The sequence below is a fragment of the Triticum dicoccoides genome, chromosome 3B, assembly GCF_002162155.2.
Source record: "Triticum dicoccoides isolate Atlit2015 ecotype Zavitan chromosome 3B, WEW_v2.0, whole genome shotgun sequence".
In the NCBI taxonomy this organism is placed as follows: domain Eukaryota; kingdom Viridiplantae; phylum Streptophyta; class Magnoliopsida; order Poales; family Poaceae; genus Triticum; species Triticum dicoccoides.
The window spans coordinates 536,637,542-536,662,694 of NC_041385.1; the positions used below are offsets into that span (position 1 = coordinate 536,637,542).

The 25,153-nt window shown below is 49.1% G+C and overlaps 1 protein-coding gene across 2 annotated transcripts; it reads left to right on the plus strand.

The window, feature by feature from the left end:
• The first annotated feature begins 21,847 nt into the window (after positions 1-21,847).
• On the plus strand, positions 21,848-23,543 carry LOC119276940. Of its 2 annotated transcripts, XM_037558112.1 has the most exons (3): positions 21,848-22,014; positions 22,095-22,261; positions 22,338-23,543. In XM_037558112.1, exon 3 carries the CDS (start codon positions 22,348-22,350, stop codon positions 23,317-23,319), a length of 972 nt encoding a protein of 323 aa, XP_037414009.1. In that variant the 5' UTR covers positions 21,848-22,014; positions 22,095-22,261; positions 22,338-22,347; the 3' UTR covers positions 23,320-23,543. The 2 variants fall into 2 exon arrangements, with proteins under 2 accessions (XP_037414009.1, XP_037414008.1); XM_037558111.1 differs by having other exon boundaries at positions 22,090-23,543.
• Positions 23,544-25,153: the final 1,610 nt, after the last annotated feature.

Genomic DNA, 25,153 nt, shown 5'->3' on the forward strand with positions numbered 1-25,153 from the left:
GTAGCCTTACCGTGTCTCATCTACTTAATGGTGCGCGCGCCCAAGGGGGGAGCAAGCCGGATATTGGAAGTCGGCCCAGCCTTGGGCCGGCTGGGGGAGGCCGGGCCGCCTTCGGATGTCTCTCTGACCGAAGGGGCCCGCCACCTGCGGGCCGTACTGGCAACCCGTCGTGGATGGCATCATGATTCGCATGGCAACAGTGACACGCCGGATGGGGGATGGCTGCCCCGTACGGCGTACTGTAGCCACACATACACCGGGATTCAGGGGTGGCAGGGCTCGCTGTAGCCACACCCCGTCCCGTCATCGTTATGGGTGATGGTATTTAGGACGCGGCATTCGGCCGCTTGCTTCTTGGAGTCGGCCCTTCGTGGGCCGCCTCCGGGGAGCCGGTCCTTCATGGGCCGGCTTCTTGGAGTCGGTCCTTTATGGGCCGGCTTCTTAGAGTCGGCGCAAGCTTGGCATCCTCCGAAGGTTGTTTTATGGCCGGGCCGCCTTCCGCCAGCCGGCCTAGGTGATAGCCGGCGGAGGAAGGCGGCCCCGTGTCTTAGGTGCTTCGAGGTCCGATCGGCCCGTTGCTTTTTCTGAGGGCCAAAGGGAGCCGGTTAGGCTACCCGTGGTCATTTACTCCGACGGAGAGGCAAGTGGATGGCCTCCTCCGTCATGGAGGAGGACATTACGAAGCTCCGGGCGGCCGGATACTTGGCGCAGACATCGCACACCGTCTCCCGGACACAGGGCAGATCATTCCGACTCCGGGACCCCACGAGAGGGTCGTGTTCCTTGCCCATTTCGTCCGCGGACTGGGATTCCCCCCTCCACCCATTTGTCCGTGGGCTCATGTTCTATTACGGGCTGGATTTTCATGATCTGGCCCCTAATTTCATCCTCAACATCTCGACGTTTATCATCGTGTGCGAGGCCTTCCTCCGCATCAAGCCCCACTGTGGCTGAAGATCTTCAACGTGAAGCCAAAGATCATAGTCGGTCAGCAGGCGGCGTGCGGAGGCGCCATGGTGGGCAAGATGCCCAGTGTCACCTGGCTCAAAGGCTCCTATGTGGAGACTGTGAAGGGGTGGCAATCGGGATGGTTCTACATCACCGAGCCGCGCGACGCCAACTGGGCGGCGCCCCCCGAATTTCGATCCGGCATCCCCATGCGGCTAACCTCCTGGAAGAAGAAGGGTTTAGCCTGGGGTGCACCCGCGGAGCTGACCGGACTCCAGAACTGCATCAAGAATATGATAAGCAAGAAGATCAAGCTTGTCAACATAATCCAGGTCATGCTTTTTCGCCGGATCCTCCCGTGTCAAAGACGGGCATTCAACCTGTGGGAGTTCGATGCGGCCCAACATCAGACACTGCAAGAGTTCTTCGAGATGACGCACAAAGACATCTGGAAGGTGTTGTACAAGGCCAACGAAGTTCCTCCTCCCACCTCTGAGGACCACGGACTCAGCGCCAGGTGCCACGCCAATGCGGTAAGCATTCTACATTTTGCAAGATGTGCCTTTCCTCAATATATTCATGGGAGGAACTTAAGCCACCATACTGATCTAACAGGAATATGTGGCGACAGCGGAGCGGATCGACTGTCCAGCTCCGTTGCCTGAGGACCCAGCAAATGAACTCCTGACGGAGATGCTGGTTCTGGCACACTATGAGGTGCCGGAGAAGAAGGCCAAGAAGAAGGCCGCGGGGACCAGAAAAAGTTCCCAGCGCAAGGTGGTGTCGGACTCATCGTCCGAAGACACCGAGGTGCACTCCTCCAACGACAATGAGGAGGAAGAAGAGGAAAACCCTCTCCCCCAAACCGAGGGGGAGAAGAAAAGGAAGGCTGCCCCTTCCGGGGAGGCCGAAGGGTCCAAGAAGGGAAGGACCCTCCTTCCAGACCACTCCACAACTGCTGCCTACAGCGAGGAGGAGTGGCTACCCAGGGCCAAGCCCCTGGCGAAGTCGTAAGTATTTGGATGTCGTAATACTTTGTGCATGTTTTAGCTTTATGGCTTCTTATTATGTTAAGATATGTTTGTGCAGTCCGTCCAAATCCCACATCGACTTATCCTCTTCGAATGGGTCCTTAAGCTCGTCAGAGATGAACATCTTTTCGCTCCCAACGGCTTCCACTCCCCGGCCCGCGGATGACACCGAGGTGTTATCTCAAAGGATACCGTGCTAGGAGGAGATAGTCCTGGAGACGCCTCAAGGTGAGACTCCCGATGCCGGGATCATGGGGGGAGATCCCCATGGATTTGGACGAGGGGGCGCAGCAGGCTTGGCCCCCGGCCGGATACTGCGCCGGAACCTCTAGTGGTTCCGGATTCAGGCAGGCAGGCCCTTGCTAAGGGAGGCAAGCCGCCTGTGCCGATGACCTCTATCCATCCAGAGGCATCGGGTAACTTGGTGGAAGCGCTTCAGAGCGCTTCCCTTGATGAAGGACACCGTACTCTTATGAGTACGGTGATTGCGAAGGTTCAGTCCTCCAAAAGCGGATTGACCGAAGCCTGCGCCAGCCTCCTGACAGGCTTTGAGACAAGTAATTTAAATTATGAGAAAGTATCACAGTATAGACAGTATCCCCTGATGCTCTGTTTGGTGTTCGGAAGAAAAGCCGAACAGAGGATCAAATATTATTCCCAGGAGTCTAATCATATTATGTCTATGTGAATAACCAGGTGTCGCTGCTGGCCGCCGCCACCGCCACTGCGGAGGTCTCCGGACTAAGGCAGAGCCTGGGGTGGGCCGAAGAAGAGCTCGGCCTCGTGAAGAGGCAGCTCGAGGAGAACAAAGGTAAGCAATACCCCGTCTGAATGTTATATATAAAGGAAAAATCGTGGATGCTAATAGAAGCATGACAAACTTTTACTAGGGGCCACGAACGAAGTGGTGGCCCTTAAGAAGGCGTTGTCCAAGGCCGAAAACAAAGTGGCCAGGGAGTGCATCGAGCGTGAAAAACAAGAGGCGCGAGTTGATGAGGTCCAGCAAGAGCTTCGGGACTTTGTCAAAAAATTCGAGTCCTTGGAGCGTGACTCCAAGACGCAAGAGTCGAAGCTTGCGAGGGCCCGTTAGAGCGCACTAGACGCCAAGGCCAAAGCCCAGAAGGCCCTCTAGGAAATTGAGGCGGCCAAGAAGATAGATGCAGGTAAGGCTTTCATTATGCAAAGCCAGCATGTGAAGGAGACTTTCCTTTTACTTACCCAAATTCGGAGCTCTCCAGGAGCATTCGCAGATCTGCGGCGCAGCATCTCTGATGCCGCAGAGTTCTACCGGGTTGAGGAGGGGAGCTCGACAGATAAGCTGTTTTGGTCCCAATATATCAGGGCCAAACATCCGATGCCCTTGAGCGACCAGCTAAAGCAACTGGTCGAACTTCACAAGGCGGCCGAACTAGACATGAAGGACTTCATAGTCCAGCTGTGGCCTGGCGAGCCCCTGCCCAACAGCTGCTTCGGCTTGGTCAAGCGAATGGTGAATGCCTGCCCGTGGCTTGAAGTTGTCAAGAAGTCCGTCTGCATTGAGGGTGCACGCAGGGCTTTGGCCCATGCGAAGGTGCACTGGGGGAAGATGGACGCCGAGAAGCTGGTGATAGAGGGGCCGCCGAAGGGCAAGGAGCATCGCCACCCCAAACAGTATTATGAAAATGTCCTTAAGGGTGCCCGCCTTGTGGCGGATGAATGTATGAAGGATGTGCTATTTGAATGAGTGTACTCATGTCATCCTGTATTATGAAAACTAGTTCATGTGCGCTATGTGACGCTTGTTAATTTAAAATATTACCTTTTGTGCGGCCGTTTAATAAATCTTGAGAGTTGGCTAGTCGTCGGCTTCCGCCCCCATGTAACTAGTACTGGGGCGTTCGGGATAAATATAAACATGCTTTATCCAAGTTTTTGGTCCTTTTAAGGAGGTGTTTAGCGCCACGAACGAGGCAGTCAGACTATACGGCTTTATCGCCCTCACTTAGCCATAGAAGTCTACAATTTTAAATTTTGGCGAAGCCCCTAGTATCCAGAAAACAGGACTCGGGGCGCTATACACGCCTAAATCGAACGAGGCCAGTTCCTCGCCAACAGCGACCAGCTCTTGCCTTATCATGACAGTCAGTTTTCGGCTTTCTCTACTGAGGTGCTCGTCTGGAAGAATTGGTACACAATCGCAGTAGTTCTCCCAGCGCTACCTTAGCCGATATAGCGGAACGTAAGGTACCAAAACATGGGAGCCGGGAAAACCCAACTATTGACCCAAGACATGATTCGGAGCTAATGCATCTAGTGCTATAAGTTTGGGGTGCCGCACTGTCGAAAGTGTTCGGACTTGTCTTGCCAGGTTATGGGGTACTGAAGCCCCTGGCAAACTAGTCATGCCAAAATCCACGGGTATAATAAATAAGCAGTAAAGAAAAAGGGGCAGATAAACTTAATAGCAAGCTGACGATGTATACTATTTTCCCTTGTTATTCAAATGGTACGTCAAAGCATACATATACAATTAGTGCGATAAGCAGAATAGGACTGTTTGACACATCCTGACTAGGAGTGGGCAGTATGCGGGTATGTAAAACAGGTATAACGATCGTTATCAGAGGCCACCTGAGGATTCCCTCGTACGCCAAAGCTTCTTTTCCTCCTGGTGTGTCCGATAGCCGGTCTTTCGAAAGAGCCTCCTAAAGATAGGGACCTGAAAGAAAAAAGGGGTGCAAAAATGCATGTGTCCTGGGGCGGTGGAACCGCATTGTGGACCGTGTCATGGTCGTGCCTCCGCCTATGCCCAGGGTATTTTAAGTGCGTAGTTGTGTACGTGCGGCATGAATGTCGCTGCTTGACTGGAACTAGGGCGGAGGCCGGATTGCTAGTCGAGCTCTGGACGTGTCGGACGATCCTGTTGTGGAGTACTCTGGACTCGCTTGACGGTCTTCGGGTTCTTTATCGTCGAATTGGCTGTTTGCCTAAGAAGGCTGTTTGTACTTCCACCGTGAGGGCCGCGGTGTGCTCCTCCGTGCGAAGCGAGCGCTCGTGTTTCCATTAACTGTAATAATCCCATGAGGTCTCGGCATTTTGAGCTTGAGGTATGCATAATGCGATACCACATTGAATTTGGCGAATGTAGTTCGTCCGAGCAGTGCATGATAGCCACTGCGGAAGGGGACGATGTCGAAGATTAACTCCTCGCTTCGGAAATTGTCCGGAGATCCGAAGACCACTTCCAATGTGATTGAGCCCGTACAACAGGCCTCCACACTGGGTATGACACCCTTGAAGGTGGTTTTTGTGGGCTTGATCCTTGAGGGGTCGATGCCCATTTTGCGCACTGTATCCTGATAGAGCAAGTTAAGGCTGTTGCCATCGTCCATGAGGACTCTTGTGAGATGGAATCCGTCGATGATGGGGTCAAGTACCAATGTGGCCGAACCGCCATGACGGATACTGATAGGATGGTCCCTGCGATCGAAAGTGATCGGACAAGAGGACCATGGGCTGAATTTTGGGGCGACTGGCTCCATCGCATAGACGTCCCTTAGTGCACGCTTCCGTTCCCGCTTGGGTATATGGGCTACGTATATCATATTCACTGTTTTCACCTGGGGAGGGAATTTCTTCTGTCCTCCCGTGTTCGGTAGTCGGGGCTCCTCGTCGTAGTCGCTATGTAGCCCCTTTTCCTTGTTTTCGGCATTCAACTTGCCGGCCTGTTTAAACACCTAGCATTCCCTGTTGGTGTGGTTGGCTAGTTTATCGGGGGTGCCGTGAATTTGACATGAGCGATCGAGTATGCGGTCCAAACTAGACTAGCCCGGACTGTTTCTTTTGAATGGCTTTTTCCACTGTCCGAAATTAAAGCCTCTAAATCCGGCATTGACTACCGTGTCTTCGGCATTGTCGCCGTTATTGTGACGCTTATGTCTATTCCGTCGCGGCTTGTCGTTGCTATCCCTGGCGTCTGAATCACTTGAGTTTTTGGGTGTGATGTTTCTGCGAGCCAGCCAGCTGTCCTCGCCCACGCAGAAGCGGGTCATGAGTGTCGTGAGGGCTGCCATGGACTTTGGCTTCTCTTGGCCGAGATGTCGGGTGAGCCATTCGTCGCGGATGTTCTGCTTGAAGGCCGCTAAGGCTTCGGCATCCGGACAGTCGATAATTTGGTTCTTTTTAGTTAGGAAGTGAGTCCAGAATTTCCTGGCTGACTCTCCGGGCTGCTGGGTTATGTGACTTAAGTCATCCGCATCCGGTGGTCGCACGTAAGTGCCCTAGAAGTTATCGAGGAACGCGTCTACCAGATCCTCCCAACTGCTAATGGAGCTTGCTGGCATGCTATTCAGCCAATGCCGAGTCGGTCCTTTGAGCTTAAGTGGTAGGTACTTTATGGCATGTAAGTCATCGCCGCGGTCCATGTGAATGTGGAGAAGAAAATCTTCGATCCATACTGCGGGGTCTGTTGTGCCATCGTATGATTCAATGTTTACGGGTTTAAACCCTTCTGGGAATTCGTGATCCATAACTTCATCAGTGAAGCATAGGGGGTGTGCGGCGCCTACGACGTAGTTCAAATGAGTTCGGTCTATTGTATTCGGCCCGGCCGGATTTTGGTTTATTGTATCCGGCGTGACGGTCATCATCACGTCTTGTGGCGCGCTCCCGCGATCCGTAGATCGATCTTGACTGTCCTGCTTTGTTTCCAATACATCTTGCAGGTCCTTCGTGTAACCCCGGGCCTTAGTATTATCGTTTGATTAGCGACGGGGTGCGGTCTGGACTTCGGGCTAGTACGCCGTTTTGTCGCGGCCATGGGGTGGCCGGTCAGCCGCATCATGCGCTGCCACCTCCTCGAGTTGAGGTAGCAGCCTGCGCTTTGGGTAGCTTTTGCTAGAGCGCTCGAGTCCGTATTCCTCGGCAGCCAGGACCTCGGTCCATCTGTCAGTTAGCAGATCTTGATCAGCTTGGAGTTGTTCTGCTTTTTCTTCAGGCTTTTGCAGTGGCTATAAGCCGGCTTTTGAAGCGCTCCTGCTCGACGGGATCCTCAGGCACGATGAATTCTTCGTTGCCAAGGCTCACTTTGTCTTCAGAGAGAGGCATGTAATTATCGTCCTCTAATTCTCCATCAGTTGCCTATTCTTTAGGGCTAGATTGCCCATCCTCTTGCTCGGCCTGCTCGAAGCCTGGCTGGGCAGGATTGTCTTCATCTTCGGCACCATCCGGATTGTTATCTCTTGTGCCGGTATCGCTAATTTTGTTATGGCGGGGCTTCGAGCGGCGCCGATGATGCCATTGTCTGGATTGCTTCCCCAAGGGGTTATCTTCCATTGCCTCATCGCCATTGTTTTCTTTAGGGGTGTCCACCATGTAAATATCATATGATGAGGTGGCAGTCCAGCGCCCAATAGGCGGTGGTTCTTGTTCTTCTCCTACATCATCGTCCATACCGTCGATGTCTTCGGAGTCGAAGTCAAGCATGTCGGTTAATTCATCGACAGTGGCTATAAAGTGGGTGGTGGGTGGGAGACGAATTTCTTCGTCTTTCGGTCCCCACTCGAGCCGGACATAGTTCAGCCAAGAATCTCCTGACAAGGAAAGAGACCCTAATGAGTTCAGCACATCACCCAAGGGCGAGTGCTGAAAAATATCTGCGGCGGTGAATTCCATGACGGGTGCCCAATCCAATTCGATAGGCACGGACGCACGCGGTTCAGATCATATAGCTGAAGACGAGTCCAAGGGTCCGATGACACCACCCTCACAGGAGGTGGGATCAGTGTTTGGCTCCGACGCCGATGAGTGTGTGGCCTCCGTGGCGGGGTCCATCTGCCCGCCCTCGGGAGGCACGATCTGCTCCGGATCGATTCTCGGTGCCACCGCAGGCGCGATCTCCCGAATACTGTCCGACGACAGATCAAAGTCATGCCCTTCGTGTCTATTCGGCGCGCCTGGCATGGGATCGAATCCGTCGAAGATCAAGTCTCTGCGGATGTCGGCAGTATAGTTTAAGCTTCCAAACCTGACCTGATGGCCAGAGGCGTAGCTATCAATCTGCTCTAGATGGCCAAGCGAGTTGGCCCGCAGTACGAAGTCACCGAATATGAAGATCTGTCCGGGAAGGAAAACCTCCCCCTAGACTGCGACGTTGAAGATGATTGAAGGAGCCATCAAGCCTTATCGCGACGACACGGTGGAACTCTCAATGAAAGCACCAATGTCGGTGTCAAAACCGGCAGATCCCGGGTAGGGGGTCCTGAACTGTGCGTCTAAGGCTAATGGTAACAGGAGGCAGGGGACACGATGTTTTACCCAGGTTCGGGCCCTCTAGATGGAGGTAATGCCCTACTTCCTGCTTGATTTATCTTGATTATATGAGTATTACGAGAGTTGATCTACCAAGAGATTGTAGAGGCTAAACCTTAGAAGCTAGCCTATGATTATGATTGTTCTTCTTCTCCTACGAACTAAACCCTCCGGTTTATATAGACACCGGAGGGGGCTAGGGTTACACAGAGTCGGTTACAGAGAAGGAAATCTACATATTCGAATATCCAAGCTTGCCTTCCACGCAAAGGAGAGTCCCATCCGGACATGGGACGAAGTCTTCGATCTTGTATCTTCATAGTCCAACAGTCCGGCCAAAGTATATAGTCCGGCTGTCCGAGGACCCCTTAATCCAGGACTCCCTCAGGGTGCACCACATTACCCAACACGCTCGACCCCCTTTGGTCGGACACACTTTCCTGGGTCATGCCCGTCCTCGGAAGATCAACACGTCGCAGCCCTACCTAGGCACAACAGAGAAGTCAGCACGCCGGTCTAAATCCTATGCGCGGAGGGGTCTGGGCCCATCGCCCATTGCACACCTACATGTTGCAAACGCGGCCGGAAGCAGACCTAGCCCCCTTAATACAAGTGCAAGCCTACGGTCCAATCCAGCGCGCGCTGCTCAGTCGCTGACGTCAAGGAGGCTTCGGCTGATACCACGACGCCGAGTGCCCATAACTGTTCTCGCGTAGCTGGTTAGTGCGTATAGGCCAATGGCCAGACTCAGATCAAATACCAAGATCTTGTTAAGTGTGTTATTATGAAGTGATCGCGAACGCCGACCAGGGCCAGGCCCACCTCTCGCCTAGGTGGTCTCAACCTGCCATGTCGCTCCGCCACAAAGATCCACACAGAGGGCCGTCGGAACAAAGGTCCTTTCAGCCCCCAATCCGTGAATCACTCGCGGGTACTCTACGAGTCGACCCAACTTTAGTCACATCATGTAATCTGTATAATATGTATGTATGTATAAACCTGTGATCACCTGCCGAGTGATCATGAACCGATAGTATAGCATGGCAGACAGACAAGAATGTAGGGCCACAGATGGAATACTAGCATCCTATACTAAGCATGTAGGAGGGGTCGTCAACACCGTAGTTGTACTGGGTAGCAGCGGCGTCGGTCTCGGTGTCTAGCGAGAGAAGAGGGGGAAGAAACAATAAATATAAAAGCAAACATATGCATGATGATGCATGACATGACAATGAATGGTGCTAGGTGTGCCCTAACGCGGTAGTAGGTGATACCGGCGTAGGGGGGAAACATCCGGGAAAGTATTCCCGGTGTTTCGCGTTTTCGGACAGATGAACCATAGGGGGAAGTTGCGTGTTTGCTATGCTAGGGATGTGTGGCAGACGAACAGGCTATGTATTCGGATTATACTCGTCGTTCTGAGCAACTTTCATGTACAAAGTATTTTCATCCGAGTTACAGATTATTTTATATCATTTTCTAAAGTTTTAATCATTTTCTGATTTTAATTATTTATTTAAATTTGAATTATCCAGAATAGTAAATGATGATGTAAGCATGACATCACGGTGACGTCAACAGGTCAACTAGTTGGTTGACCAGTCAAACTAGAAAGGTGGGTCCACTAGGACCCACATGTTATTGTCAGGGGCACTAACAGGGGGTTTAGACTAACTAAATGGGTTAATTAGCGGGTGGGGCCCAGTAGTCAGTGAGAGATTAAGTTTTTAATTAACTAATTTAATTAATTAGCAATTTGTCTATTTATTTTTATTTGTTTATGGTGTGGGGCCCGCATGTCACGGACACAGGGGAGCCACGTCAGCGCTGACCGAGGTCAACGGGTCAACGGGGCCCACCCGTCAGCGACACAAGGGGGCCCACGCGTCAAGCCAGTTCAGCGACGGTCGGCGACTCGTCGGAATCATGCCGGCGAGCTCATTCGCGGCGGCGCGTCCTCGGGCATCATCGGAAATCGCCCACGGGGCATCATTTTGGTCGCGGCCGGGCGCGTTAGAACGGCAAGACGATGACGCGTCGATTGGTGGTGGTTTCGCGGGCTGCGGTGGCCAGAGAGGAGCAGTACGACATCACCAGCGGTGGGGTGTCTCGGGCGAGCAACGGCAACAGCGAGGCGGTGCGCTATTGGGCAAACGGAATGGGTAGTCGGACCCTACTCGACGCGGTGAGTTCAACGGAAACATGCCCGTGACCATTTGGTCACCAGAGTTTCACAGGCGACGAGATCCACGGCGCTGCGTGCGGGAGCTTCGGCGGCAGCTGGTTAGGGCACGCGTGAGAGCAAACGGGGAGGAAGCGGGGGCTCACCGAGCGGCACACACGGTGGCCCTTGGGGGTTTAGTAGCAGCATAGGGCATCGCCGGAGTTGGTGAAAAGCTGCGGCGAAGCTTGTCATAACGCGAAGACATTCACTTATTTGTTGAGAGTTGGTTCCAGATTTGTACGAATCCAAGAATAAGTACAAGTGAGGAATCTAACTTGTAGAGAAGCATAAGTGAATAGACTAGGCATAGTATGAGATGCAGAAAGAGATAGATTCAACTTTGGAGATCTAGAAACCGCTTTTGGTGAATAGGGATGAATCTATCAGATCAAAAAGACGGTAAAAAGTGAGTTTTAATTACCGCACGAAGAAATGCTAGACAGAACGAAGTTGGAGGCCGAGCAGTTCGATCTTCCGTGCCCTAACTTGGCGACGGAAGACACCTACGGCGGCGGTGGAGAAGACGAGGTCCGCGGCCAGTGTGAGGACGGCGTTGGTGAAGTCGCGGCAGCTAAGCGCTTCGTCGCCGGCATCGTCGAGAGCTAGTGGTGGCGCTAGGGTTTGCGAGGGGTGGCGAGGTGGAAGAAATATTTTGACCGTGACGTGATGGGTATTTATAAGGAAAGGGAGAGCACAACACAATTACGCAGGTGCCCCTGGCGGTTCACATCTGAATGGCACGTGGCAAGCATGCAACACCTTGAAAGTTGTTCCATGTTCCCACGCACGCCTGGATTGTCGGGGTGGTCGTTCCGAATTCTCTGGCTTTCAGGCAATAAGGATATAGCATTAAAAACGGATATAAAAGTTTGTCAGATTGACTTCAGCTGACAAGGTCTCAGTGAAGACAATCGATAGTTTTCAATAGAATGCATATGATTTGGACAGATAGAGTTGAGGTAGAAGCATAGATAGGTTAGGGTCCGATCACATTCACTTAGATCAAAAGATTCAGCATGAAGCCATAGCTATAAGTGAATGTTGTAGAGGATAGAACACAAATATGTATATAACTAGTATAAGACCAAATCAACAAGATGAATATAAACTTGAATATAAGTCAGGGATGAAGACAAATCAAATACGAAGACTTTGCAATCATAACGCCAAGGGAAACACTTCAAATAAATGTTTGGTGGTGGCGTTACCCACCATATAGGAAGTATTAGACCCAAACACGGCGCACAATTATCATGGCGCTCCGAAGTAAAATTCCGCATTAACGTATTCACACTTAGAGTGTATGTCTTCATTGAAGATATACATTACTTCATGTGTTGCACATCTAAGTCATCAAAATGCGTAAGTGTTAGGATGTGTGCACAATCACAGGACATTTGAGGATTCCAAGATATTTAGCTCACACCGCAACTTGCAAAACCTTTTCTCATCCAAGGGCTTGGTGATGATATCGGCCAATTGCTCTTCAGTGTTGACGTGAATGATATCAATATCTTCCTTCATGACATGATCTCTGAGAAAGTGATGATGAATTTCAATGTGCTTTGTCTTCGAGTGTTGAACTGGGTTGTTGGCAATCTTGATGGTGCTCTCATTGTCGCAGTAGAGTGGCACATTCTTCAGGTGGATACCATAGTCCTTGAGAGTTTGCTTAATCCAGAGAAGCTGAGCACAGCAAGATCCAGCAGCAATGTATTCGGATTCAGCAGTGGAGAGAGATACGCAGTTCTACTTCTTTGAAGACCAACAGACAAGAGATCATCCCAGAAAGTGACATGTCCCTGATGTGGACTTGCGATCAACCTTGTCACCAGCATAATCAGCATCTGAGAATCCAACTAGATCAACCTCTGAGCCCTTTGGATACCATAATCCTAGTGTTGGGGTGTAAGCCAAATATCGAAGAATTTGCTTCATAGCTAAGTGATGCGATTCCTTTGGTGCCGCCTGGAATCGGGCACACATGCAAACACTAAGCATTATATCTGGCCTAGATGCACATAAATAAAGCAAAGAACCAATCATGGAGCGGTATACCTTTTGATCGAACTCTTTACCATTGGCGTCGGGACCCAGATGACTTTTAGTTGGCATTGGCGTCGTGTATCGTTTGCAGTCTTGCATTCCAAACTTCTTCAGGCAATCTTTGAGGTATTTTTCTTGAGATATGAAGATGTCGTTGCGTTGCTGACGGATTTGGAGACCCAGGAAGAACTTCAGCTCGCCCATCATGGACATCTGATATTGCTCTTGCATCATGTGCCCAAACTCATCACTATATTTCTTGTTGGTGCAGCCTAAGATAATGTCATCCACATAGATTTGGCACACAAATAGTTCACCGTCATATGTCTTCGTGAAGAGTGTAGGATTTAGTGAACCAGGTTTGAAGCCTTTGCTCTTCAGGAAGTCTTGGAGCGTGTCATACCAAGCACGAGGGGCTTGTTTGAGGCCATACAGTGCCTTGTTGAGCTTGTATACCATATCAGGATGTTTTGGATCTTCAAAGCCAGGAGGTTGTGCAACATATACTTCTTCTTCATTCTTTCCATTGAGAAAGGCACTCTTTACATCCATTTGATACAGAAGGATGTTGTGATAATTTGCATAGTCTAGTAGTATGCGAATGGCTTCAAGCCTAGCCACCGGAGCAAATGTTTCATCGAAGTCAATTCCTTCCACTTGAGCGTAACCTTGTGCAACGAGATGAGCCTTGTTTCTGACAACTTGACCATGCTCATCTTGCTTGTTGCGATATATCCATTTGGTGCTAATGATATTGTGCTTCTGAGGATCAGGACGCTTGACCAATTCCCACACATTGTTCAGCTCGAACTGTTGAAGCTCTTCTTGCATAGCTTGAATCCATTCAGGTTCCATGAAGGCTTCAACAACTTCCTTAGGTTCAGAGATTGAGACAAATGCAAAATGCCCACAAAAATTGGTTAGTTGTGTTGCTCTTGAATGAGTGAGTGGACCAGGTGCATTGATGTTGTCAATTATCTTCTCAATATGCACTTCATTTGCAACACGAGGATGAACAGGACAAAGATTTTGCTCTTGCTGATCAATGTCATCATTTGGGGGATTGTCTTCAGGTTGAGCATTGTCTTCAAGTTGATTAGCTGCAGAAATGATAAGCTCTTCTTCAGTCTGAGCTTCAGACGGAATGATCTCTCCAATTCCCATCTGCTTGATTGATTCACTTGGAGGTACTTCATCTAGCACATTTGTTAGATGCTCTCTTTGCGAGCCGTTAGTCTCATCTAACCGCACATCCATAGTTTCAACCACTTTATAGTGAAAGAGCTTGAAGACTCTGTAGGAGTGCGAATCCTTTCCGTAACCAAGCATAAAACCTTCATGTGCTTTCAGTGCAAATTTTGAAGTGTGATGTGGATCCTTGATCCAGCACCTAGCACCAAATACTCTAAAGTATCTTACATTTGGCTTCTTACCAGTCAGGAGTTCGTAGGACATTTTCTTCAGAAGCTTGTGAAGATAAACACGGTTGATGACGTGGCATGCAGTATCAATGGCTTCAGGCCAGAACTTCCGTGGAGTCTTGTACTCATCGAGCATCGTTCGGGCCATCTCAATAAGGGTTCTGTTCTTGCGCTCCCCGATGCCATTCTGCTGAGGTGTGTATGGAGCTGAGAACTCATGAGTGATGCCCATAGTATCTAGATACAGGTCGAGGCCGGTGTTCTTGAACTCAGTGCCGTTGTCACTTCTGATATGCTTGATCTTGATGCCATAGTTCGTCATGGCATGATTGGCAAAGCATCTGAAGACATCCTACACTTCATTCTTGTAGAGGATTATATGTATATCTTGAATAATCATCAACAATGACGAAACCATAGAGGCAAGTAGTGGTAGTAAGGGTAGAGTAGTGGGTAGGGCCAAATAATTCCATGTGCAGCAGCTCGAAGGGTTGAGATGAAGTCATGATTGTCTTCGAGGGATGCTTGGCCCTAGTCATCTTTCCAGCTTCGCAGGCACCACATAGATGATCCTTCTTGAACTTGACGCCTTCGATGCCCACGATATGCTTCTTCTTCGCGAGAGTGTGCAAGTTCCTCATGCCAGCATGCCCTAGCCTTTGATGCCAAAGCCAGCACTCTGAAGCTTTTGCTAGAAGACATACGGCCATCTATGGTCCTGCTGAGAAATCTACCATATATAGATCATCTTTCCAATACCCTTCAAAGACTAGAGACTTGTCAGATTCCATTAGCACAAGGCATCGATATTTTCCAAATAGCACAATCATGTTTAAGTCACAAAGCATCGAGACAGACATTAAGTTGAAACCAAGGGATTCAACAAGCATCAATTTATCCATGTGTTGATCCCTTGATATTGCAACTCTACCTAGACCCAATACCTTGATTTTACCAGTGTCAGCAAATGTGATGTGACTCTTGTCTGATGGACGTAGCGTTGAATCCATCAAAAGACTTCGATCGCCAGTCATGTGGTTAGTGCATCCACTGTCCATAATCCATTCTGAAGCACGAGGTGTCATAGCCTACAGTGCAGTTTGGGGGATAGGCTTCACCAAGCGAGTTGTGAAGCATAAACATTTGACGAACAAGTGGATCATGGAAATTCAGATCTTGGTTAGGATAGATAGGATGAGTGTCAAGGAATCCCGAAAAAAAATACATAGTAAGACCATTTGGGCATTTTATCTTGCGCCCCACAAGATGTTTAAGGTCCCCAGCATTAGCATCGGACGCCTTTGATTTCCGGCTGGAGACCTTTCCCTTGGCACCACGTGCCATGAAGTGGTAGGTGGGAGCCGAGTCGTCCTTGTCATTATCAACAGCATTGGTGACGGAGCCATTGTCTTCGGTGTTGAAGATGGACTTGGCGACGTAGGTTGTAGCTAGAGCCAGACTCGCAACACCAGAGTCGGACTCCTCCTCAGACTCCACCTCCGCCTCCTCAGAAGCAGACTCCTCCTCTGAATCCATCTCCTTGCCAACAAAAGCACGAGCCTTGCCAGATGAGCTCTTCTTGTGTGATGAAGACTTGGAAGAAGACTTTGAGGATTTCTTCTTAATCTTGTCATCAGAATCATATTCTTTGCTCTTCTTCTTCTGCTGCTTCTTCTTCTCATTGTCCCACTATGGACACTCAGAGATGCAGTGACCAGGTTTCTTGCAGTTGTGGCAGGTTCTCTTCTTGTGGTCATGGGTGGAAGCTTCATCATTCCTTGAGTTGGATCGTGAAGACTTTCTGAAGCCTTTCTTCTTGGTGAATTTATGGAAGCTCCTTTCCAATGTCTTCAGGATCACCAGAACTGAAGTCAGGTTCTTCTTCAGATGAGGAAGCAGCAGCCTTTGCCTTCAAAGCGCGAGTTCGGCCATAGTTGGGGCCATAGATATCCCATTTCTCAGATAGCTGGAACTCATGTGTGTTGAGCCTCTCAAGTATGTCAGACGGACCGAGAGTCTTGAAGTCAAGGCATTCTTGAATCATCAGGACTAAGGTGTCAAATGAGCTATCAAGTGATCTCAGTAGTGTCTTGACTATTTCATGCTTCGTGATCTCAGTGGCGCCGAGTGCTTTGAGCTCATTTGTGATATCAGTGAGGCGATCAAATGTGAGCTGGACGTTCTCATTGTCGTGTCTCTTGAAGCGGTTGAAGAGGTTGCGGAGAACACTGATCCTTTGATCTCGCTGAGTTGAGACGCCTTCATTGACCTTGGAGAGCCAGTCCCAGACTAGCTTCGATGTTTCTAGAGCACTCACACGGCCATACTGTCCCTTGGTCAGATGACCACAGATGATGTTCTTGGCGGTAGAGTCCAATTGAACAAACTTCTTGACGTCAGCAGGGTGACCCCTTCACCGGTCTTGGGAAAGCCGTTCTTGATGACATACCATAGATCGACATCAATGGCTTCAAGATGCATGCGCATCTTACTCTTCCAGTAGGGATACTCAGTGCCATCGAAGATGGGGCACGCAGCGGAGACTTTGATTATCCCTGCAGTCGACATAGCTAAAACTCTAGGTGGTTAAACCGAATCACACAGAACAAGGGAGTACCTTGCTCTGATACCAATTGAAAGAGCTAGTTATCGACTAGAGGGGGTGAATAGGAGATTTTTATGAAAGTCTTCAAAATATGGGAGTTTCAAAGACAAACAATAGAAATGACACTATTCGTATACAGCGGAAGGTAGACTACACTAGACAAGCCATATTCAAGTATTCAATGAAGTGAAAGCACGAAGACTATCAGCAACTAGGCAGTATGGATCAAGATGGAAGATAGTATGAAGCCAATCAGGACAAGTAGTCACACAGTAAAGTCAAACAGATAATGCAAGCAGGCAATGACTTCATGAAGACAAACTATAAGTAAAGAGAAGTGAGAGAAAGAACCAGTAGCTTCGGGAGGACAGAGATTTGTTCGACCAGTTCCAGTTGTTGTGACAACTGTACGTCTGGTTAGGGAGGCTGAGATTTAACTTAGAAGACCGTGCCTTCACCTTATTCCCCTTGAGCTAAGGACACCTAGTCCCCGCCCAATCACTCTGGTAAGTCTTCAAGGTAGACTTCCAAACCTTCCCAGACTTCGTTCACCAGCAATCCACAATGACTCTTGGATGCTCAGAACGCGACGCCTAACCGGCTGGAGGATTCATAGTCCTGAAGTGTAACAAGTCTTCACATCACGCGGACAGAAAGACTTCAGTGATGCCAAACACTCTTTGGGCTATGGGTGGTTTGGGCTTTGTCCTTGCAAGGATTCTCTCTCAAGTGCTTCGGAGGTGGGTTGCTCTCAAACGACAAAAGCTGTGTACTAACTCTAAGCAGCCACCAATTTATGGTGTAGGGGGTGGGCTATTTATAGCCACTGGGCAACCTGACCTGATTTGTCCGAAATGACCCTGGGTCACTAAGGAACTGACATGTGTCACAACGGTCAGATTTCAAACACACGCGGCAGCTTGACTTGGGCTACAAGTAAAGCTGACTCACCACCTCTGGATAAGATTTGCTCTCATTGTCTTCGCTCGAAGACATAGGATTTGGTTGAGCATCACTTCAGTCACTCTGACTTTGTTCACTTGGACCCCACTTAACAGTACGGTGGTTCCTATGACTCAACAAAGAAGAAAAGGAAACAACAAAACAACTAAGTCTTCGCGCTCCATAGTCTTCACGCGATGTCTTCTCATGTCATAATCTTCAACGTGAATAGCTTCACAGACCACCATTGTCTTCAATGTCTTCACACATTTTTAGGGGTCATATCCGGTAGGTAAACCGAATCAATGAGGGACTACTACCTGTGTTATCCTGCAATTCTCACAAACACATTAGTCCCTCAACCAGGTTTGTCATCAATACTACAAAACCAGCTAGGGGTGGCACTAGATGCACTTACAGCGCACCGCTCAGTCGCTGACATCAAGGAGGCTTCGGCTGATACCACGACGCCGAGTGCCCATAACTGTTCCCGCGTAGCTGGTTAGTGCGTATAGGCAAGTGGCCAGACTTAGATCAAATACCAAGATCTCGTTAAGCGTGTTATTATGAAGTAATCATGAACGCCGACCAGGGCCAGGCCCACCTCTCGCCTAGGTTGTCTCAACCTGCCCTGTCGCTTCGCCACAAAGATCCACACAGAGGGCTGTCGGGACAAAGGTCCTTTCAGCCCCCAATCCATGAATCACTTGCGGGTACTCTACGAGTCGACCCGACTTTAGTCACATCATGTAATTTGTATAATATGTATGTATGTATGTATAAACCCATGATCACCTCCCGAGTGATCACGACCCGATAGTATAGCATGGCAGACGGACAAGAATGTAGGGCCACAGATGGAATACTAGCATCCTATACTAAGCATGTAGGATTGCAGGTAAAGGTAACAACAGTAGTAGCAAGGATAGGCTATGCATCAGGATAGGATTAACGAAAAGCAGTAACATGCTACACTATTCTAATGCAAGCAGTAGAGAGAAGAATAGGCGATATCTGGTGATCAGGGGAGGGGGCTTGCCTAGAAGCTCAGCCGAGAAGGAGAGGTCGTCAACACCATAGTCGTACTGGGTAGCGGCGGCGTCGGTCTCGGTGTCTAGCGAGAGAAGAGGGGGGAAGAAACAATAAATATAAAAGCAAACATATGCATGACGATGCATGACATGACAATGAATGGTGCTAGGTGTGCCCCAACGCGGTAGTAGGTGATACCGGCATAGGGGGGAAACATCCGGGAAAGTATTCCCAGTGTTTCACGTTTTCGGACAAATGAACCGGAGGGGGAAGTTGCGTGTTTTCTATGCTAGGGATGTGTGGCGGATGAACGGGTTGTGTATTCGGATTCGTCTCGTAGTTCTGAGCAACTTTCATGTACAAAGTATTTTCATCCGAGTTACGAATTATTTTATATGATTTTCTAAAGTTTTAATCATTTTCTGATTTTAATTATTTATTTAAATTCGAATTATTCAGAATAGTAAATGATAAAATAAGCATGACATCAGGGTGACGTCAACAAGTCAACTGGTCGGTTGACCAGTCAAACTAGACATGTGGGTCCAGTGGGACCCACATGTCATTGTCAGGGGCACTTACAGGGGGTTTAGACTAACTAAATGGGTTAATTAGCGGGTGGGGCCCAGTAGTCAGTGAGAGATTAAGTTTTTAATTAACTAATTTCATTAACTAGCAATTTATCTATTTATTTTTATTCGTTTATGGCGTGGGGCCCGCATGTCATGGACACAGGGGAGCCATGTCAGCGTTGACCGAGGTCAACGGGTCAACGGGGCCCACCCGTCAACGACACAAGGGGGCCCACACGTCAGGCCAGCTCAGCGACGGCCGGCGACTCGTCGGAATCACGCCGGCGAGCTTGTTCGCGGCGGCGCGTCCTCGGGCATCGTCAGAAATCGCCCACAGGGCATCATTTTGGTCGCGGTCGGGCGTGTTAGAACGGCAAGACGATGACGCGTCGGTTGATGGTGGTTTCGCGGGCTGCCTGGCCGGAGACGAGCAGTACGACGTCGCCGGCGGTGGGGTGTCTCGGGCGAGCAACGGCAACGGCGATGCGGCGCGCTACTGGGCAAACGGGATGGCTAGTCGGACCCTACTCGATGCGGTGAGTTCAACGGAATCATGCCCGTGACCATTTGGTCACCGGAGTCTTGCCGGCGATGAGATCCGCGGTGCTGCGTCCGGGCGCTTCGGCGGCAGCTAGTTAGGGCGCGCGAGAGAGAGCAAACGGGGAGGAAGTGGGGGCTCACCGAGCGGCACACACGGTGGCCCTTGGGGGTTTAGTAGCAGCAGAGGGCGTCGCCGGAGTTGGTGAAAAGCGGCGGCGAAGCTTGTCGGAGCAGAGGATGAAGACGACGGCGTCGTGGGCGTTGCAGGGCTCAATCCAGCGGTGTAGTCGAAGCAGAGGAGCGAGGCAGAGCTGTTGGACTCGTCGGATAGGTGAACGGGCGACGGTGGTCGCGTCTACTGCGAGCGGCGGCGACGAAGGCGCTCGGCCATGGGGAAGAGCGAGGAGCGGCGATGTGGATCTGAGGGGAGAAGGAGGCCGAGAGGGAGCGTGAGGTGAGTGGGAGATGGGATCGAGGAGGCGGGGGCGCTGGCGATCTTATCCCCTTGACAGGGACGGCGAGGTGGTGCAACGGGGACGCACCCCTGTTCGTCTTGTTCATGGGGCAGGCAGAGGAACAGGGCGCGGGGAAAGAGGCGACAAGGGGGACGGGGGAGTGGGCCGACCCGGATGGGCCGGTTGGCTGGCTGGCTGTTGGCTAGTTGGGCCAATCGCCCAGGGAGAGGGGGGTTCTTTTCCTTTTTTGTTAGTTTTGTTTTCTGTTTTTGTGTTTTCTTTTCTTTTCTTTATTTTCCTTTTCTGTTTTATTTAATTTAGGGCATTTAAGTATTTTATAAAATTGTGTCTTCTACACCATAATTACCTATGCCATATTTGGCACTGTCCGAACATTTTTGTTTCAACTTTTGAAAACTTTGGGTGGTTGTCACTAATTCATTTTTGAATTTGAAATGTTTTGAACTAACACGTGATTAGCAACAGTAATGAAGGTGACGTGGCATCATTTGCAGAGCTTCACTGTAGCATAATTATCCGGGCGTTACAGTGTCCCCTGTTACCATCGCACCAAGGCTACCTATTCGGGATCCCCCATCCCGAGATCTGCCGTATTTGACTCCAACACTAGTCCCTAGTACAACCAATTGCACATTGAGCAACCAAAGCACCAAGGACCATCCGAGTGCGCATCTATAGGGTCCGAAACCACCAAGGTCGCGGAAAATTTCTTCCACGATGAACATGTTCCAAATGACATCATGTCCCATGAACCGCCACTTAACATATCCCTCGTGGCTAGGTTCTTTGCTCATCTTTGCCGAGTTGGATGTAAATGCTGATAACTCTGGCAACCTGAAGAGTGAAACATAAACGACGAAAAACCTCATGATGTGAAGCTCGTAATAAAATTTATATAGGGAGCAAATTAGCAAGGGGAAATGTCGGTGCCGAAGGGAGAGTGGGAGCCGGACACAGTAATGTTTTCACTTTCAATTTCAGAAAAATTTCAGTACCAATCGAAATCATCAAAATTAAGTGAATTTTAGTGATTTTGGTTTGCTTTTTGGACAAAAGGCCGTAATATTTGCTTGACGTTAATTAATATGGACCACGCTACGCGTCGGCCGCCGAATCTTTTAAAAGCTCGACAATCGTTCGACCTACAGCTATCTAGCATCGTCCTAATCACTGCAACAAGATTAGTGTTGCAGAATTCTTTGCTACAAAGCTTATGTTGCAGTAACCTGTTGCAATATAGGTGATATTGCAGATTTTTTTTCTTTGCTATTTTTGCAGCATAGATGTTATTGCGGAAGAAAATTTTACAACACAGATGATGTTGCAGAAAATATTTGTAGCTTTTCTCGTCTTTATCTTTTTACAACATAGGGTGTTGTTACAGAAGATAATTTTGCAACACATGATGTTACAGAAAAAATTGCGAAAAGAGACACACGCGTCACAGGGAGTAGGCGGCGGATCACGCGCGTGCGATCCGCCGGCTGATGGCAAGCGTTTCCCATTAAATATTTGCGTTTTCTGAAGTTATTTTTGAAAAACACTTGAATCAACTCGTAGTGCTGAAATTACTGAAATATTTTAACCGGAAGGTAAATATTTTAGTGACTTTTGAAAATAATAAAATTCAGTGAATTTAATCGAAATCTGACTGAAAATGAAAACCATGGACACCGTACCGATGGGTAAAATATGAAGAAACTGAGCGAACCGACAGGCTGGGTCTAACCGAACGCACAAGACGAGCCGGACCTTATCCGAAAACCTGCCCACCTTCAAATCGCCGTGGACGACCAAGGAGACGGCGGCCGTGGGCACAGGAGGCGAATCCGCATCCGGGGGGAACAAGAGCAGAGGAATCGGGAAGAGATCCGTGTTGGTGGTAACTGGTAAGCACCACAAAAAAAAATTCGATTTTTCTTGCTTCCCCCGTGACCTAGGTCTGCATCTCCTCATCGTTGAAGTGCAGGAGTTGATAGCCGGATTCCCGGAGGGAGACGAATTCGACCTAGCAGCGGAGTTGGGAGCCCGATTCCAGGTGGGAGACGGCAGAGATCACCAAGAAGGACGACATCAATCGCTATAAATAAAGGGGGCCAAGAACACCCAAGGGCCAAGGCGCAGCCAGAGATCCGGGTGCTGAGTCTTTTTTTTTGCTTGCTGTTGCTGAATACTAGTGCTAGAAATACTTGAGGAAATTCCTAGCCTGCAGGCTGCAGCAGATGGAAGGCCCCTTCCCATTGCTTGTGCATGATCTTGGGAACCGTACAGATGACTGCCAGACGCGGTTCATCATCTCCAACCAGGCCGTGAGCACCGCAGCCATCCATGAACTCAAGGACTACAGGTGCTTCGAGTCTCCACAGGGCTGGGTGCTCGCGCTGGAACCTGCTTCCCTGCACACGTTCCTGTGGCGTCCTCAGGACGGCCAGAGGATCAGCCTTCCATCCCCAAAACAAGAATTTCCCAGGAGGTGCAAGTGCCTGCTTTCCGACAAGCCTAGCTCGACATCGTCTTGCACTGTTCTGGTCCTCGATCTTGACCAGCCTAATCTGTTGGTGTGCCGAATCGGAGGAAGCCAATGGGACTCTTACAACTATGAGCTCACCATGTTCCTCGCAGATGACAAGCCCCGGGAGATACATATGGCCAAACTTAAAGGCATTGCTGCTGTTGGGGGCAAGGTCTACTACACGTTCACGGGACACGCCCTTGGAGTAGTGGAGTTCAGCCCTGAGCTCAGCCTCACCGAGTTTGAAGTTGATATGGTTGAACTGCCCGACACCATGTCGTTTACTTCAACTTACTTGGTTGAATCATGTGGTGACCTCTTTATGGTGGTCGTTGTCTTTCTTGGACACAACGTGCACAAAATCGACAAGGTCGACGTGTATAAGATGGACTTCTCGAGGCCGGAATGGTGCAAGGTGGACAGGATTGGTGATAGGGTGTTCCTCTTGGGTGGAGACAACATCGGAGCTTCCAACTTTGGAGCATCATGTTCGGCCAGTGAACATGGTTTGTCTAGCAACTGTATCTACTTTCTGAACAACATCGCTGCCGAGGAGAATTACCTGCACATTTTCAACCTGGAGAAAGGGACTGAAGAAGTGCAACGTCCTTTTAGACACAAAAATGGTTGCCTGCTGCCACCGCCACGTCCACCGATGTGGCTGTTACCCACAGACGACTGACTTCATGTGCAAGGAAAATTTAGCACTGTACTAGTACTTTTTTTGTTTGTTTGGATACCTGCAATAAAGTGGTGCCTAGCACCTTAGTTCAAGGTTTTGGTGTATTCTCAGTTAGAGAGGGTACATGTTTATCATGCGTCGTAGAATTTGTTTTCGTTGTCACCTCTGAAATGTGAACTTTGTGACGAGAGGAAAACTATTACCATCTGCATTTATCACTGTTTTCTCCAAAGCATTAGATTTTTGTATATATATCATCTGTCAAAACGCCACTGAGATATACACCTCTGTTTTTACAGCAGTAGTACCATACACCTTCATCTTCATTTGAGAGAATCTGACGTACATAATTTATGAAGCAATAAACTTAATTTTTCTGCTATGATCCAATTAATGTTAATGGATTATTTGTGATGAAATACATAGTCGGTGTAGAAACTCTAGATTATCCATATTGTCTTAAGCATGGCTTCTTTTCAGTCTCCACAGCTCCCAACTGGTTGTCCATCTGCCAGACTGTTTGATCTTGTGCGCAAGAACTGGATGGGAATGTCCAACTGAAGACTAATTTGCAAAACCAGCAAGCCTGCAACATGGACAAAATCATCTCAGTGGAAGAAGTGGAGTACAATACATCTTATCATTAATACTATCTTGGTTTGATACAGGCAATGAAATTCTGACATTAAGTAACGTAAACATGATTCCAAAATATAGGACATGTGAGCGTTACAGACTAGTAACAATGAACTGACTATTGACCACTTCCCTACACACAAAAAATAAGTAGATGAACATGATAAATCAGAAGTCCCAAGGTCATGCCATTGATGGTCTGGGAAAATCTTCTCTAATCTTAACTCATATTGTGCGGCTTATCTTCTGTGTTATCTGAGTTGAGAGAGAGAATGTCAAAGGTATTGAAGAGCTTATCACCCTGGTGCATTGGCCCAGAGCTTTCAGGTGTTTTAACACTGAGCTAAGTATTTGTAATGGATAATAATGGATGCCAAGAAAAGAATCATACAGTCTTCCGGTGGTTCCTGTCAGGACCCGTCTGCAACGTAGCAACACCTGAAGGCAAAGTTCAGTTAATTTGAATTGCTTCCACGAGCACGCGAAGACAGCTGAGCCGTCCATCCCGGATCCAACGTCTTCCCTTCACCCGTACCGTTTCGCGAGTTATGATGAAGCTGACACCGTGGATCACGCATCGGACGGCTCCCCGACTCGGACGCATCGCTGTTCACTTTCCGGCAAAAGGCTTGCAGCCTCAACCACTCTGTATTCATTTTCTTCTTTTCTTTTCTCGGTTTGTAAGGCTATAAAGCCAGGGATTGGAGACGCTAGAACCATCTCCCAGTTTTCTAGGGTTTCCCCCTTTGCGCCGCCAGTGTTCCTGGCTGGCTAGGTTCCTCTGTAAGAAGCTAAACTGCTCCAATCTTTCCTCTGAAAGTGAATGAAATAGCTAAGTTCAGACTAGTTCCTCTGAATCCAGTTCTTCAGATCCTCCTTGAGTCTGACAGTTCCTACCATACCCTCTTGATAACCTACAGGCTACAAAAGGGGATATGTCAGCACACAAGAAACAGAAAGTGACTATGGAAATATTATGAATCACAAGTACGCAAAGCACTACAGGACCTAGTTAGCATCCTGCCATTCATCGTTTTCGGAACTTATCTATAGAAAGTATTTTTCTTGTATGTATTTCTTGTTATCGTTCTCATTATCCTTGGAGCATATCCATCAAAAATAGCTTTACAAGTGAGAATTGGATAGGGTTGCCTGCCTTCCCCAGAACGCTGATAGCAAAAACGGCGGGACTGAGACT

Bases quoted from the DNA above. Each gene is read 5' to 3' on its own strand.
- LOC119276940 (XM_037558111.1), top strand. From the start codon at position 22,348: ATGGAAGGCCCCTTCCCATTGCTTGTGCATGATCTTGGGAACCGTACA.